Source organism: Pelmatolapia mariae, linkage group LG3_W (assembly GCF_036321145.2).
Source record: "Pelmatolapia mariae isolate MD_Pm_ZW linkage group LG3_W, Pm_UMD_F_2, whole genome shotgun sequence".
Lineage (NCBI taxonomy): Eukaryota > Metazoa > Chordata > Actinopteri > Cichliformes > Cichlidae > Pelmatolapia > Pelmatolapia mariae.
The window spans coordinates 11,742,808-11,758,535 of record NC_086229.1 but is presented as its reverse complement, the minus strand read 5'-3'; the positions used below and the strand labels follow the sequence as shown (position 1 = coordinate 11,758,535).

At 39.8% G+C, this 15,728-nt stretch overlaps 1 protein-coding gene across 1 annotated transcript; it reads right to left on the bottom strand.

Annotated features, from left to right (window-relative positions):
• Positions 1-648: 648 nt before the first annotated feature.
• On the bottom strand, positions 649-14,737 carry LOC134620581 (interferon-induced very large GTPase 1-like). The gene is made up of 7 exons (XM_063466795.1): positions 14,710-14,737; positions 12,100-14,625; positions 6,572-6,638; positions 6,337-6,432; positions 3,741-3,974; positions 2,896-3,105; positions 649-653 (listed from the first exon to the last, which is right to left on the bottom strand). Exons 1-7 carry the CDS (start codon positions 14,722-14,724, stop codon positions 649-651), a joined length of 3,153 nt encoding a protein of 1,050 aa, XP_063322865.1. The 5' UTR covers positions 14,725-14,737.
• Positions 14,738-15,728: the final 991 nt, after the last annotated feature.

The window sequence follows — 15,728 nt, the reverse complement described above, 5'->3', positions numbered from 1 at the left end:
AAGAAAGAGGGGGGAAAAAACAAAACAAAACAAAAAAAAAAAACAGCGGAGAAGAGGGACGGGGATAAAGGGCAAAAAACAAAAACCAACAAAATAAGCAGACAAAAAATACATATATCGATCACCTGGATCACCTGTTGAGAAAGAAAAAAGAAAACAAGCAGAAGAAAACGAGAGTAATAGAATTACTCGCTGTGAGGACTTATAACACGGTTATAAGTCCACAGTTTTATGCCCTGGAGGCCAAGAGTTGTGTGTAGAGAAGAACATGACTTACAAAAGGACATTTAAGGTCACATTTTGTCTAAGATGGGGAGAATTGTCACATGTTTTTTTTTCTTTTCTCTTTTAAGAGTCCAGACACAGTTACTGGGTGTTGTATACTTCCTCTTTCTGGTTCTGAACAGCATGTTTGATAAAATACTCTTAGGAAAGCGTATTTTGAGTAATTCTAAGTGTGTGAATGTTGTGAGTACTGGATTTGAATGATTCTGTGTGATTTGTACCAAATAATAAATAAGTAATAATAACATGTGAATGCTTGCAAATGCAAAGAGCTTAGTATATTTAAAAGTGTGTGCGTGTAATGAGGGTACATTCTTTTTATATCAACATTTAGCAGAATTACAGAAGTTTTATAGAGTTCGATTAGGCTGTAGAAACAGGAAAAGAGAGAAACAGATCAAAATATGAGTGTGTGGCTGTGTGTGTGTAAAACAGGATGTGACCCAGCAAGTCTGAATATAGCTTGTGAGCTGGTGAGAGACGTTGCAACATGAAAACAGAGGAATTAGAGACTGAATGTCTTAAGAAAAAGTAATAAAATAACATTAATTACATGTTTTAGTGTGTCAATACAGGTGGACTCTTCTCAACCTAAAAACATGACTACAGCGGCAAAAGGATAGATTAACAGAATTGGGACAAGGAACAGGCCAGCCATTGGCTTAAATATTTTACAGCTTGACCTCTCATTCTGTCCCCATCCTAAGAAGAAGCTTAAAGGACAGTCAATCTCCTGATGAAGACAGACATAACACCGTGGACTTGAAGAGTTAACAGCAGGCAAAAGACAGGGCAACTGACCTATAACACTGAAGGGTCAAGCAGCAGCATGTATGAATACCACTGATGGAACATGAGCTTTGAATTACAAGCTGGAAACCTGACAAGTGACATGACTGTTTGAAGACACTGGACGTGATATTTGCCATGCTGGGAGTTAACCTACAAGAAAAGACTGAAAGATTAACAGAGAAGAAACAGAGAAGAAGAAACAGCTGAGTTGAGCCTGTGTTTCCTGGAGATTTGAAGGCCAAACAGGACACTGTGAGAAGAGGGAAAGGGACCAGTCAGAGGTCAAGCCTGGACGAGTTTGAGTGAGAGAGTACAGGATATAATTGGATTGAAAATGGAAGCTAAATCATGAAGGTTTAGGATTGTCCACCACATCAAAAAAGAAAAGAGAAAGACCGAGGAAAATAAATACATGAACTAACAATTACATGAATGAATAGAAAACACACATACACAAATTGTTACATGTGAAATTATTTTTGGAAAGAATCAGAAGTGAGACAGTTTGAATCCATAGCTCAGTGCAATGAGGCATGAATTAAACCTGATTATAAAATACACATGCAATGAAGACACGCTTACACTCAACATTAATATGAACACAAGACATATGCAATGAAGAACACGCTTACACTTAGGAATGAGAACTAACTTTTAGGTCCAAAGCAGACCTGGATCATCTTTCGCCATCTTACAATGCTGTGATTGCAGCCATTCCCCAGCTCTCTGTGAATGGTACTCATGGCCATTGATCAGTGTTCTTTGATCAGTGGGTTTTGGTCAGTGGTTGTTGATCAATGGTCATGGGAATTTGCATAATTATGATTAAGGAACTGACCTCACAGCCCATTGTTCCTTCAGTGGGCTGGTTTCAGTCATTATGCAAATGTACTGTTTATAAGGTTTGGGGAAACCTGCAGTCAGCTGAGACTGAAGAAGTCACTTGGATGAGTAACGAAACGTTTCTCCCACAAAACGCTACGTCCAGATGAACAGATTCAACTTTTGGAGATAATCACATACACTTAAAGCATACTCTCCTGGTACTGTCTGCCAACCCCCCACAAGCACCAATCTCCCCACCAGCACTAATTCATTATGACAGCCATGTTCTACCCCTGCAAGTCAGTTTCGCTGTCTGTTCAGCATCCTCCAACAAGGACAGGTTGCGGGGGTGTTCATATTTTTCACAATGGTATTTTATTAGTTGTTGGTTTAAGAATGGATGACGCAATGGCTGTTATGTTATCTTCTTTTCAATAACGTTACATATTCATTGCTGGATTTATGGAAAAAACATCAATTAAAAACATTCATAATTATTATAATGGATATAATTAAAGAATACTTACACTATAACTTTAATTAGAAGTGTAATGCAAAAAACTAGATCTTTATCCCTATTTGGAATTTTACTTGAATACAAATACAAATACCTTTCCCCACTCAACAAAAACAAATACAGATACAAATACTGGCTACTTTGCACATCTCTAATATATATGCAAAGAAATTTTTATTGTTTATTCCAAGTCTTCATTATCCACACAGTTAAGATAATGATTTTAATAAGGCTGATTTATTTTTAATCATTTAAACAAGCAGACTGACCAACACATGTTTACAGGATGAACCTCCATGATAAACCTGTATGTTTATGAACGTCTTAAACCAGTTTTCAGTCAATCTTTCTTTCTTTGTGATTAATACATGCTAATAATTTGATTTTATATGTTTCTGCTTGCTATCTTAATGCTGGATTTTCTCTAGATCATTAAAAATTACAAAATTAGGACCATTCCATCCATCCATATTTACTGTGTTCATACAGCTCATTGTGTATTTCTTCAACAGACTGTTTATTTCTGTCACACTGCAGTAATCCGTTCTGAGTGTCATGGAAGAGAACATCGACCTGCAGTTTGACATTTGGACCCAGTTCAGCCCTGTTTCTTCTTCCAGTTGAGTACTTGACATCTCGGGTGTGATGCATCAGCACCAGAATGACGGGCTTATCATTTGATGACACTAAAGGACAAAAAAGAATTTTTTTTAAATCAAATTTTTGTTTTTATTTCTTGGAACTTGGAGTTGAAATATCATTCCACTTAACACAGGAATGTATTATATGTTGATTTCATTTCACAGCCTCATTTTCATGTTCAGAATTTCAGTAAGCAGCAATAATAATATCCTAAAAAGAAGGCGGACTTCAAGAAGAGGAGGAAGACATCCACCCTGAAACAGACTAAGGAACACAAGGAACATCATCTGTAGTAGCAGAATTACATTTTGCAGACAGAAATCTTTCACTGTCCACTATGACCGTGGTTCACACAAGAAACCATGCCATCATACTGTTTAACTCCTCGCTGGAGGGAAGAGAGCGGGGAAACAGGGGGACAAAGGAGGGTGGGAACAACTAAGCTGTAGTGTCCTTTTCACTGTGCAATGTTTCTTTTTTTTAATATTTAATACTGCAATAGACTCACAACAGTTGAAATTTGCAATTCTGTCGTATTTCTATTCCTATTTATTCTATTTATTCCTATTATATGCTTTGTATTTATATATATCACTGTATTTATATGTTTATGTTTATATGCTATATTTCTGCACACATTCTGCAACTAATCTAATCTAATGGAAAATCTCGTTATTACCTTCCTCTCTTGTCAGTGCTGCTGCCAGATCTGATGCAATACGAGACGTGATTGGACAGAAGACGATGATGATGTCACATTCCTCCAAGCTAGTCAGCTGAACCTCCATTGACTTTTGGTTCACTTGTTCCAGTATGGATGCATCAGCACCAAAGGTCCGACCAGTACAAACAGTGTAGACCCTGACTGTGGATCGAATCCATGAACGTGATGAGGATGATTTCTGACTTTTTCCTAAAAAAAAATACATGATAGTAGGTGATTTGTGATAATTCATCACTGTTTAACCTGACCTCTGACCCTGCACTCTGCAGAGACTTTGAGACTTTTAAAATAAAATATTTGCTATCAGATACTTTGCTCTTTTTCATCATTTTTATCTTTGTTAATGTTCTTTGTCAATGTTTTAGAGCACTGTTTCTATGCGTCTCCTTTTTCAAATCAATGTAATTCAATTCAATTTTATTTATATAGCGCCAAATCACAATAACAGTCACCTCAAGGCACTTTATACTGTACAGTATCTCCTACAATAATAGATACAGAGAAAAAAAACAACAATCAAATGACCCCCTATAAGCAAGCACTCTGGCGACAGTGGGAAGTAAAATCTCCCTTTTAACAGGAAGAAACCTCCGGCAGAACCAGGCTAAGGGAGAGGCGGCCATCTGCTATGAACGGTTGGGGTGAGAGAAGCAAAACAGGATTAAGATATGCTGTGGAAGAGAGCCAGAGATAAATAACAGGTACAATTCACTGCAGTCTGGTGCAGCATAACTAAGAGAGGATTCAGGGTCACCTGGTCCAGTCCTAACTCTATGCTTTAGAAAAAAGTAGCAGCAGGATTAAAGTAGCAGCAAGTTTGAAGCCTAATCTTAAAAGTAGTGATGGTGACTGTCTCCTGAATCCAAACTGCAAGCTTGTTCCAAAGAAGAGGGGCCTGAAAACCGAAGTCTATCTGTTACGTGCGTGTGTTGTTGGTTTGTTTGTTTCTTAATGTGTGTATGCTAATTCACCTGTGCAGGGGCTCGGCTGTGATTGGTGGACGGAAGGCACGGCCTGATGTAACTGGCTCTGGCTGTGGACGTAATACATAAAGGAAGAAGAGTCGAAGAGTCGCAAAAGGGGTGTGTGTGTGAAAACCTCCCGTGCACTTGCCGCAGGTCCAGATGGAGCGGCCACAGTTATAGCTACCTAGTTAAATTCGGTCGTGTGTGTGAAGTGCGGAGCAAGTAAGGGTGAGCTGCCGATTATTTTGGGAAGCCTCGTTTTCTCCTGTGTTGTTAGACCAGGGAGGTCAGACTGTGTCATTTCTTTGTTTATTTTTTGAAAGAGGTAAAAGGGGAACCGAAGCCTAGATTGAAACAGGAAGTGACACTCTACCGCAGAGAGAGGGAACACCAAGTGACAGCGCCACCAACAGGAACCTCCAGGGTCGCAGTTTCCTCACTTGCTTTTTGTTAAATCCTGTCTGCATCTTGTAATTTTACTTAAATCTTTTAAAGTAACATACATTTTTAAATGATGGTGCCTCTAATGTGTTGAAGTTTTTCTCACACAAGCAGTTTAACAGATAATCTTCTCACAATTTAAGTGAAACTATCATGGTGAGTTTTGCGGCTGGCAGTGGCTGGACCCCAGTGCAGGACTCTGGGATGAAACATTAACTTAAGGTGGCAGGTTTATTTGATGGCAATAAGCTCGGCAATACAGAGAACAAAACTTAGAAGAATTTAACTAGACTGGGGAAAACGTGGCATGACCTGACCTGTCCTGACAGTACCAAACAAAGGATACACACACAACTAACATGGAGGACACAACAACTGGCAGGGAAAAAACACAGCGCTTGAATACATACTGAAGGGATTAGGGAATGTCAAACAGGAGGAGAGCACAGCTGGGAGTAATCTGACATGACAAGACAAAGGGGAAGCAAAACTCAACACATTGACAGAGTACACAGACTTTCAAAGTAAAATAGGAAACATAACAGACACGGACTTGACTAGGGGATACAGCTGACAGAGAACAAAGGGAACACACATGGCAGAAATGACTGTACACTAAACAGAAGTTTATCCTGTCTTCCTTCTCTCACCCCAACCGGTCGCAGCAGATGGCCGCCCCTCCCTGAGCCAGGTTCTGCTGGAGGTTTCTTCCTGTTAAAAGGGAGTTTTTCCTTCCCACTGTCGCCAAAGTGCTTGCTCATAGGGGGTCATATGATTGTTGGGTTTTTTTCTGTATCTATGAAGCACCTTGAGGCGACTTTTGTTGTGATTTGGCGCTATATAAATAAAATTGAATTGAATTGAATTGAAGTAGCACAGAACCACAACCTAAGCGCTAGAACACAAGAAACGCTAAGGAACTAAGGAGCTAGGAATACTAGAGACAGAAATCAAAACCGAGAAACTAATAAACATATCATGAAATCAAAGATAACTAATACACACAGAAAAACACTGAGTCCACAGACTCAGGACCGTGACAGAAACATGGTGCCATCAAGTGTATGTACTCAACATTTCAAAAGTAAAACTTTAATAAGAGATTTATATTTGTACTAACATGTTAATGTTAGCTTCAAACTCACCTTTGTGTGCTTGTTCGAATTGTTCCACAAAATGACTGCAGAGCTTCATTAGTTCATTCTGGTTAACTGACTTCTTCTTCAATGAATCTTCAGCATCTACAAGGAAAACACACACAGTCACAACATTTCACATGATAAATGACATACGCATAATAATAGTATTTATATAAAAAAAACATAAATAGAAGAATAAGTTTTGTTTTTGAACTCATCAAATGTGTGTAGCCGTACATACACTGAAAACATTCTTCTGCTACCATAGGCCTTAATTTTTCAAGGACTTCAATCACTTCTTCTGGCATCTGCATTTAAAAAAAAACATGAAAATGTGTATTCAGAAGCAAACAGAAGCAACTTGTAACAGTGCTGATAGTTTAGTGGAGTGTTTTCATTCCATCATTTTATGGGTAAAGTTTGATCGTGTTTAAGCGTTGTGATGCACTTTATTGAATGTGGTTTCAAATGTTTCTGACTTTGATAATGAAAATATGGTAATAAGATATGGGTTAAAGAGATTTACAAATGTTTTTACTGTGTCCCTAGATTCAGGGATTTGGGATTTTACGTCCTACACAAAACTTTTAATCATTGTTTATGTTGTTTAGCAGACAGATATGTTAAAAACAGATGTATATGTAATTTACACTTAGCACAGTATTTACGGCAAAACTTGAAACTGCTTATTTTAATTTTTAATTCACACAGCATACCATATAAACAAAAGGTCAACTTTGGTGAGATGCAGCTCACCAGCCATGTGAGTGATACCCTGTTAGGGCTGGATCAGGTGAGCCTGAATCTTCCCTTAGTTATGCTGCAATAGGTGTAAGCTGCTGGCAGATTCCCATGGTGCGTTGAGTATTTCTTCTTCACTTACTATGTGTTCATACACATCGCTGCATTTAATTATTTGTTATTATTAATCTCTGGCTCTTTTCCACAGCTTTACTTTGTCCTGTGTTCCTCCTCTCATCCACAACTGGTCTCTCAGATGGCTCCTTGATCGCTCCTGTTCTAATCCTGGTTCTGCTGGAGGTTTCTTCCTGTTAAAGTTCCTGTTAGAGTTCTTTCTTTCCACTGTTCCCAAAGTGCTTGCTCATAGAGGGTCATGTGATTGCTGAGGTTTTCCATTTTCCTGGTATTATTGTAGGGTCGTTACCTTACAATATAAAGTGCCTTGAGGGATTTGTTGTTGTGATTTGGGGCTATATGAATAAAATTAGATTAAAATACCCCTTTTAAGACAGATTGTATAATTTTAATAGATACTAACCCCAAGTTGCTCTCTGGTGCGTCCATCAGAGTGTGAATGCATAGAAAAAAAGCGCTTGTATAAATAGCTGAATGGAGCATGCTGTATAAAGAGTTTTGAGTTTTCCTGTAGAGTAGAAAAACACTATGTAAGAACCAGAACATCCTCTCTCCCTGACATGCTGGATTCTCCCTGACAGAGCCACAGAGGATGCCTTTGCCCTGACAATGAACATTGCCCTCACACACCTGGAAAAAGGGAATACATATGCAAGAATACTCTTCCTCCACTACAGGTCGGCATTTAACACCATCATCCAATCAAAACTTGCCTTGAAGCTCATCGACTTTGGGCTGGGAACACCTATCTGAAGATCAATTCTCAGCTTCCTCACAAAAAAGCCTCAGGTGGTGAGAGTTGGTTTGCACGCTTCCTCATCACTCATTTTAAACACAGGAATGCCACAGGGATGTGTGCTTAGCCCACTCCTGTATTCTCTGCCGCTAAACATAGGTCCAACACCAATATCACGTTTGCGGATGCTTTATCTTTGACAACGATGAGACGGCCTATAGAGAGGAGGTGATGGCGCTGTACCAGTGGTTTCTGGATAATAACCTGTCTCACAAGGTCAGCAAAACAAGGGAAATGATATTGGATACTGGAAACGACCATTTGGGGAACATCAGCCCATCCACCTATATGGTGTCAAGGTCGAAAGGCTCATTAACTTCAGATTCCTCAGAGTTAACATCACCCAATTGCTGTTCTGCATGGGCTAGAACCCCCTCAGTGAGATGGAATGGAGATGGTGTCAGCCACCTCTTGTGCATGGATGTTATCAACCTGTATGCCAAGAGTGAATGAGACATCGATTCACTGATCCACACCACCAGGATATACAGCATTGACATCGGAATAGTCGTTTGGACTGGAGAAGTGTAGTCAGATGATAACAAAGAGAGGGAAAGGAGTCAGAAGTGAGGGGATCCAACCACCAGAAGGCAACACTGATGTATTATTGTAGGGTCTACCTTACAATATAAAGCATCTTGAGGCGACTGTTGTTGTGATTTGGCGCTATATAAATTAAATTAAATTAAATTAAATTAAATTAAATTAAATTAAATTAAATTAAATTAAATTAAATTAAACATTGCAGACATTGAAGACAGTTACAAGTTCCTGGGGATCCCACAGGCAAATGGGAACAATGAAGAGGCCGCTAAGAAAGCTGCAACTAAAATGGGAGACACCCCCTAGGATGGTGTGAATGACTGCCCTAAGATCCTGTAGGACTTCCAGATACAGGGAGACAAAATGGTGGTGGCTAACCAACTGGACATAGTGATGGTAGACCAACAAAAGAAGTCGGCCATAGGGATTGACGTAGTGGTTCCGAATGGCAGCAACATCAGGAAGAAGGAAAGTGAGAAGCTTGAGAAATACCAAGGGATCAGGGAATAGCTTGAGAAGATGTGGAGGGTGAAGGTAACAGTAGTCTCAGTGGTGATTGGAGCGCTAGATGCAGTGACTCCCAAGCTGGGCGAGTTGCTCCAGCAGATCCGAGGAACAACATCAGAGATCTCTGTCCAGAAGAGCGCAGTCCTAGGAACAGCTAAAGATACTACACAGACCCTCAAGCTCAAGATTATATTGCATTACACTGCTGAGAGACTTGTCTTCTGCTCGTCAAACATATTTAATTGCAGTACTGACCCTGTACAACCTTGTATATGACAAATAAAACTGAAAACAGAAAAAATAAATTCACAATTTACCTTTTAATACTATTAAAAATGTATATTTGGTGTGAGCATATGTATCGTACAGCTCAGCCTAAATTCTGTGAGGCAATTTTCTCTAACTTTTTTAAGGATCTTTAGGAATAGTTCTCTGTGTTTCTTAAAGGTCATCTGTTTGAGTCAAATTGTTAAATGTTGTCATTGTGTTTCTTAAATTTGTGAAGTCTTAGTTCAAGCAGTAGGATCAAAGACATTCCTTTGTCTCTGACCATCTCTCCACCCACTCTGGTGCTGGGTTGAGGTTTTATTGTAGGCACATCCTTTCTGAAAGATCTGTTTGTTGTGTGGTAAGCTTCCTGCTTTTATGATCCTTTTGGTGAGCAGGAGATTACACAAACACCCCCCCATGACACATACTAATTCACATACAAACACACACATATTCACACACACGTTCTTGCACAGGCACACATGTGCTTACAGGTGCACACACACACACACACACACACACACACACACACACACACAGACACACATAGTGCCTTGTCTTTTAGAGCCATAGCGGGGTTTTACGGTGGGAGGTGCTTGTGTAAACTGTTGTGTATGTTGCAACTGTGTTTTCGAGGTTATTTTGTGATAGGATTTGAAGTGCGTTCCTGAGATACTGACGAGGCCTCCCTTGCGCAAGTAAATCAATCGATCGCTGTTGCCTGGCTTTCTTTCCTTCACGGGAATAAGTCTCTGAGTCAGCGGGGTCTGAGTTTCGATCCGGCGAGACCATTGTCATGCTGAAACATGAAGATGCTGCCAATCAGATGATTCAAGATGTTATTGCATGACGGATAAAACTCTGATGATACTTTTCGTGGTATTAAGTGAACAGTAGATAGACCAGCTAAATGTCCACATGCATCACTCAGGTCCTGTGTCAGGTCTTTGCTGGATTTTTTTCCCTTTCTCTGAATGTGGTTAGGTACAAGTACTGGACATAAGATCAGAAACAAAGCATCCAATATCCAAGGAAGTTTTGCACAATGCTATACACTGTAGCTCTGCACACTAAACAATGAGTGATGGTATCGATGTTACATTTCTCTTCACTTGCATTCCAGTAACTGAAGTGTTGGATGTAGTTTGTAAGAAATTACATGATTACCCCAACCTCAGCAACGGGACCAATCTCAGCACCGACCGAGTGAATTTGCTTTTGGAACTGTGTCTTAATTCCACTTCTTTCCCATACAAAGGGTGAGTACTACAGGGAAAAAAAAAAACATGGGTGTGCCTTGCGATCCCCAGTTTTACCCACTTTGGCCAAATTGTACATGGAAAAAGTGGTAAAGAGGGCTTTGTTATCCGACCCTGCAACACCACTAAGTCATTGGTTCAGGTATGTGGTTGACACCTGGTACAAGATTAAATCTCAGGACGTACTAGAATTCACTGATCACAGTAACTCGGTGGACCAACACATCAAATTCAACAGGGAGGGTATGAAAAGTGGCTTTGAAAGGTTAGGCTTATTAGACTGTGAGATTTCCATCAGTAATGAGGGACATTTAAAAGTGTATATTTACCATAAACCAACTCATACACATAAACCACCACATTAAGTTTTGACTCTTATCATCCGCTGGAGCACAAACTGGGTGTCATCAGGACGTTACTTAAACACATAGTGAATGAAGATTAAACACTCAATAGATCATGGGAATCCCCCAGCATCCAAGACCTATTTAAGCATAACTAAGGTAGGATTCAGGGCCACCAGATCCAGCCCTTACTATATGCTTTTACTTTATGCTCATCATGAAACCAGCTGGAAGCTCATTTCACAATAAGAATCTTATATGGTTGATGTGGTTGTATAAAGATTTATTTGATTTTAAAATCAGTCTAATTACATTATATTCTAGTTGTCTACTGCTCCCTGTAGGTGACTAACGTTGGAAACATATCGGTAATTTTTGGGTGTAGCCCCCAAAAATGGTTGAAATTACTGGTTTTGGAAAATAAACCAGTAAGAGCAGAGTTTTGATTCCTTTTGAACTTTAAGTATGAAACAGGTGAGAACATTACAGATGGATCACCAAAGCCAGCAGTAATATAGACCAGCATTCATTAATTGTCCATCAATAAAGCAGGACTTAGCCACATAAACGGTTCCTAGTGAGTCACACTTTTTGTAGTTTTAGTTAGTTTTGTACTAGAAAACCCTGCATCAGTGGATTTGTTATAATGCACCACTTTGCTTGACAGCTATAAAAGACAGAAGAACATGATGTCTACACAATGTGAACCAGGCCTTATCTCCAAACCCACCCTCCCCAGCCTGGAAGACGACAAGAGGCTTTGAACACGAGCAGTGAATGCATCCTGAACTTATAAATTTAGATGTTCATGCTTCATTGTAAGCAGGCATACAGACAAACTTAACTTTATAATCTAATTAATGGTGCAATATTTCATCAAGAAGTATATTTTGATGTAGTTTGGTCAATTTTCATGCTCAGCTGAGTAAGACTGTTGGCCAAATAAGTACAAACAATAAAAAGAACCAAACAGACAATGGCTCTGTATAATGTAATAAAACACATAATTGTCATGGAAAAGGTAGCATTCAGTGACCACAATACTTTGTTTTTTGTTTTGTTTTTTCCTATGTTTATGAGGGTGTTTAAAACAATGCTTTAACAGAATTTCATTTCATTACTTTATCACATTTCTTCTTAGGTTTTGCTGTTTTCTATAGAAAGAATAACTTACCTCTGACTTGTCAGATTCATTCAGAAGGGCGTTCCACACATCCTTAATTTTCATTATAAGCTGTGACAGAGTGATACCAGCAGACTTAGAAGCTTTACAGATGTTGTTCTTCAAGTCTTGGAGGCTCTCACTGTAACCTGGATTTGGAGGAGACATGGGCAGGGTGCCCTCCCACAAGTGCTCACAATATTTCACGTCTATCTGTATATCAAATTGAGTGACATCAGTGAAGCACTCTGATTCAAACTCCTTCGCTTTGACGAGTTTGGTTATTTGGTCCAGTTTTTTCTGTAAGAGTTTTCTTTCATCCATTTTCTTCTCTGCTGGTACATCTGTAACATTTTGGTGAACAAACAGACATCTGGGAGAAAGTTGAACCTTCTTCATCCTCATCATAGTCTGAACAATCTGCAGAATGACTTGTATCCTCAATAGATCTGCTCCAATTATGTTAATCAACGTCATGTTTCCTAGACTAACAAGAAATGTTGCCAGTTTATTGCCATGTTGGGGAGTTGTGCCATCTTCCAATTCAAGACCCTGCAATTCTTCAGTGTAAACCACTAGAACATAGTCAGTCCCAAAGTCTTTCTTCATCACCTCTGACACTTGGAGCAGCTGCATGAAGGCACTCTTTGTGCATCTGCCAGCAGCACCAACTGCAGACTGCAGTCCCAACATGGTGTTAAGCATGGTTGGTCTTCCACCCCTCTCTGGGCTTTCTAGTCCCAAAACAGACAACACAAAAACTCTCTTGTCCCCCAGTTTCTGGATGACATTCTCTAAGAGACTTGAGATCCCTTTTAAAGGCAGGTGACCTGCATCACCATCTATAAGCTTCACTGGGTGTCCTGATATCATCAGCTCTGCAGTCAAGTCAGGATATTCACAACAGTCACAGATATGTACCATTTCCCTGAACATGTGCTCCAACCTGAAGGATCCAGAAGGCAGTTTTTTGGATATGTCTTCCATCTCAGTTTGGTTCTTGAATGCAATATCTGATTTGTCATGTTTATTCCCTATAGGTAATACCTCAAAACAATTTTCACCAAGACTATGAAGAACAGAAGAAAAATTCTCTGTGGAGTGGTCGTCCAATAAGATCTGAGTCCATTTCAGGAAATACTCTCTTTCTATTGGTGCTAGCGCTGAATGGGTTTTAATGAACAGTTTACTGTAGAAGGCACCACATTGTTTCTGACTTTCTTCAATTGTTTCCTGCTGATTTTCACTTTTCTCATTTTCAGAGTCTCCTCTGAGATGATTGATCTTTGAGATATCAGTGTTCTCCTTTGTAATCAGCTCCATTATTTCTGAAGCAGCAAATCTGCCTCTCTTACAGGCTTCCCCATGTTCATCCACTGTAATTCCAGAGATTGAATCCATAGATTCAAGTTGAAACAATGGTTGTGAGCTGGGTCCATCTGCAGAAGATAAAACTTCTCTAATGATTGTTTTCAGTTGTTCGGATACATCTGGCTGGTTTCTGCCTTTCAGACCCATTTTGTATTTTCTCTTTTTTGCTCTTACAATATCACAGCTGTAATCTTCAATGATAAAAATGAGAGGCTTATGAGACTCTAAGAGGTCTAACAGAAGTGATCTGCTTTCTTCATCTTTTTGGAAAGATTCAACAAGAAAAACGTTGATGGAGGACTTTTCAATCAGTATGTCGCGCTGTTTTTTAACCTGCAGGGCATCACCATGAAGATTACAAAATGCAATGCAGTCACTGAAGGCATCAGTGGGTTTTCCAGCAGGGCAGTACCAGGCAATCTCTGCCACACCATCCATCAGATGGCGAGACCTTGTGCTTCCTAGGCAGTTTCTGTGGAAGAAGGTATTGTGACAGTCGTTGATCAAAGCATTCATCAGCTGAGATTTAGACAATGAAAGAGAACCCAGGCGGAAAAATGACACCAAGGGTGTCTGGGCTTTGCAGACTGGACTACTCTTCACGGTGATGATGCATGCACCATCTTTGATCTGACTCACCATCCAGGTTTTTGTTATCTGTCTGAAAGTCCATAGAGGACACTCAATGTCCTTTGTGACTGGGTCAGGAACAAGCAAAGGTAAGGCATACTGACACTGAGAGAGCTTTGTAACGATCATCTGTTTAAGGAAGCTGTCTGAACAGTGAAATACTGCCATCTGAACATCCATTGGATGCACACGCGTCTGTTCTTTTTGATGAGTGTCTACAATGGTGCTCAAAAAAGTGTCCCAGTCACTGATGTCAGTCACTGGACTAGACTTTGGGTCTGTGCCCTCAGGACTGTCTGGTCTCACAGAAATATATCTGGCCCTGTAGTCCAACATCATTAGTCTGTGGAGAAACATGTAAGCCAGATTTTTCTCAGATGTGACATGGTGCTGTGTCACAGATGGACAGAAGTGAAGAAACTCTTTTGGTGACAGCTTCTGTGTAAGTTTATCCTGAAGGTGAAGTCTAGCAAACAGTTTCTCAGTTTGCCTTTGACACGGCCTCTTACTGGTGATTTCATCTAGAAACTCCACTGACTGCAGAAAAAAACAAATAAATACACACTATTTTAACAAGCGATAACATGGAAATAGTCTTTAAGAGCTTGTGGACTTTCCTACCCTCTTTCCACTCATGTCATCATCTGAGGGACCTGAAAGATAAAAGTGAAGCAGGAAGTCAGATAATGTGACTGTCGGAACAGGAACAGCAACAGGTGAAATTAACAACTCAGTGTTATTACAGTGCAACTTCAAAACTGAACCAGTGTTGAGGAAAGATCATTCTAAATGTAAAGAAGTGGTTATTTTTTCTACTGCTTGTGAGCCCATGGAGAAATCTGACAGGATGTGGAACAAATGAACCAGGTCAATGTTGCCATGTGATGCTTTCATTCACCACACCAGGCGGTGGAGTTGTTTGTACTCTGTGATGTTTGTCTTATGTAAGTTTTCAGGTGGAGGCTGACCATTGTCTCCAAAAGTTGATTCTGTTCATCTGGACGTAGCGTTTTGCGGGAGAATGCTACGTACATATCCCAACCAAACAATTATATGACAATTATACAATTATTATTTTCCCAACAATTATAATTATAATTGTTATATAATTGTTAAACTATAAAATAATTATAAAGGAAAAACTCCCTTTTAACAGGAAGAAACCTTCGGCAGAACCAGGCTCAGGGAGGGGTTGTGGTTGTGGTGAGGTTTTAACTATTAACTCCACTCCACGAATCGCTACCTTGTCGTGGTGCAGGGGTTTGTGTGTTTCAGGGACACCAGGGTGTCACAGTACAGCTGTGTGCAGGCAAGAGTAGGACCCAAACGCAAACTCGCAGACAACAAAAGTAAACTCAAAAAACACAGCTTTATTGCTGGCGTGGAGTGGGACACAAAAAACAATACTAAATTAAACTGGGAAAACTAAAGCACAAGGAGCCACAGGGAAAAATCACACAGCTATGAGGGAGGATGCAACACTGACAAAGAGAAACATGGGGTTTAAATACACTGAGAGATAACGAGGGGGGAATGAGCCACAGGAGGAGAGCACAGCTGGGAGTAATTAGGCTGGACGAGATAAGGGAAGCAAAACTAGAAACATTAACATAGGACATAGACTGTGGAAGTAAAACAGG

Coding starts and splice junctions, on each gene's coding strand:
- LOC134620581 (XM_063466795.1), bottom strand. Junction 6,639..12,099: donor ATGAATCTGACAAGTCAGAG/GTAAGTTATTCT, acceptor TTTTAAATGCAG/ATGCCAGAAGAAGTGATTGA. Junction 6,433..6,571: donor AGCAGAAGAATGTTTTCAGT/GTATGTACGGCT, acceptor TTTTCCTTGTAG/ATGCTGAAGATTCATTGAAG.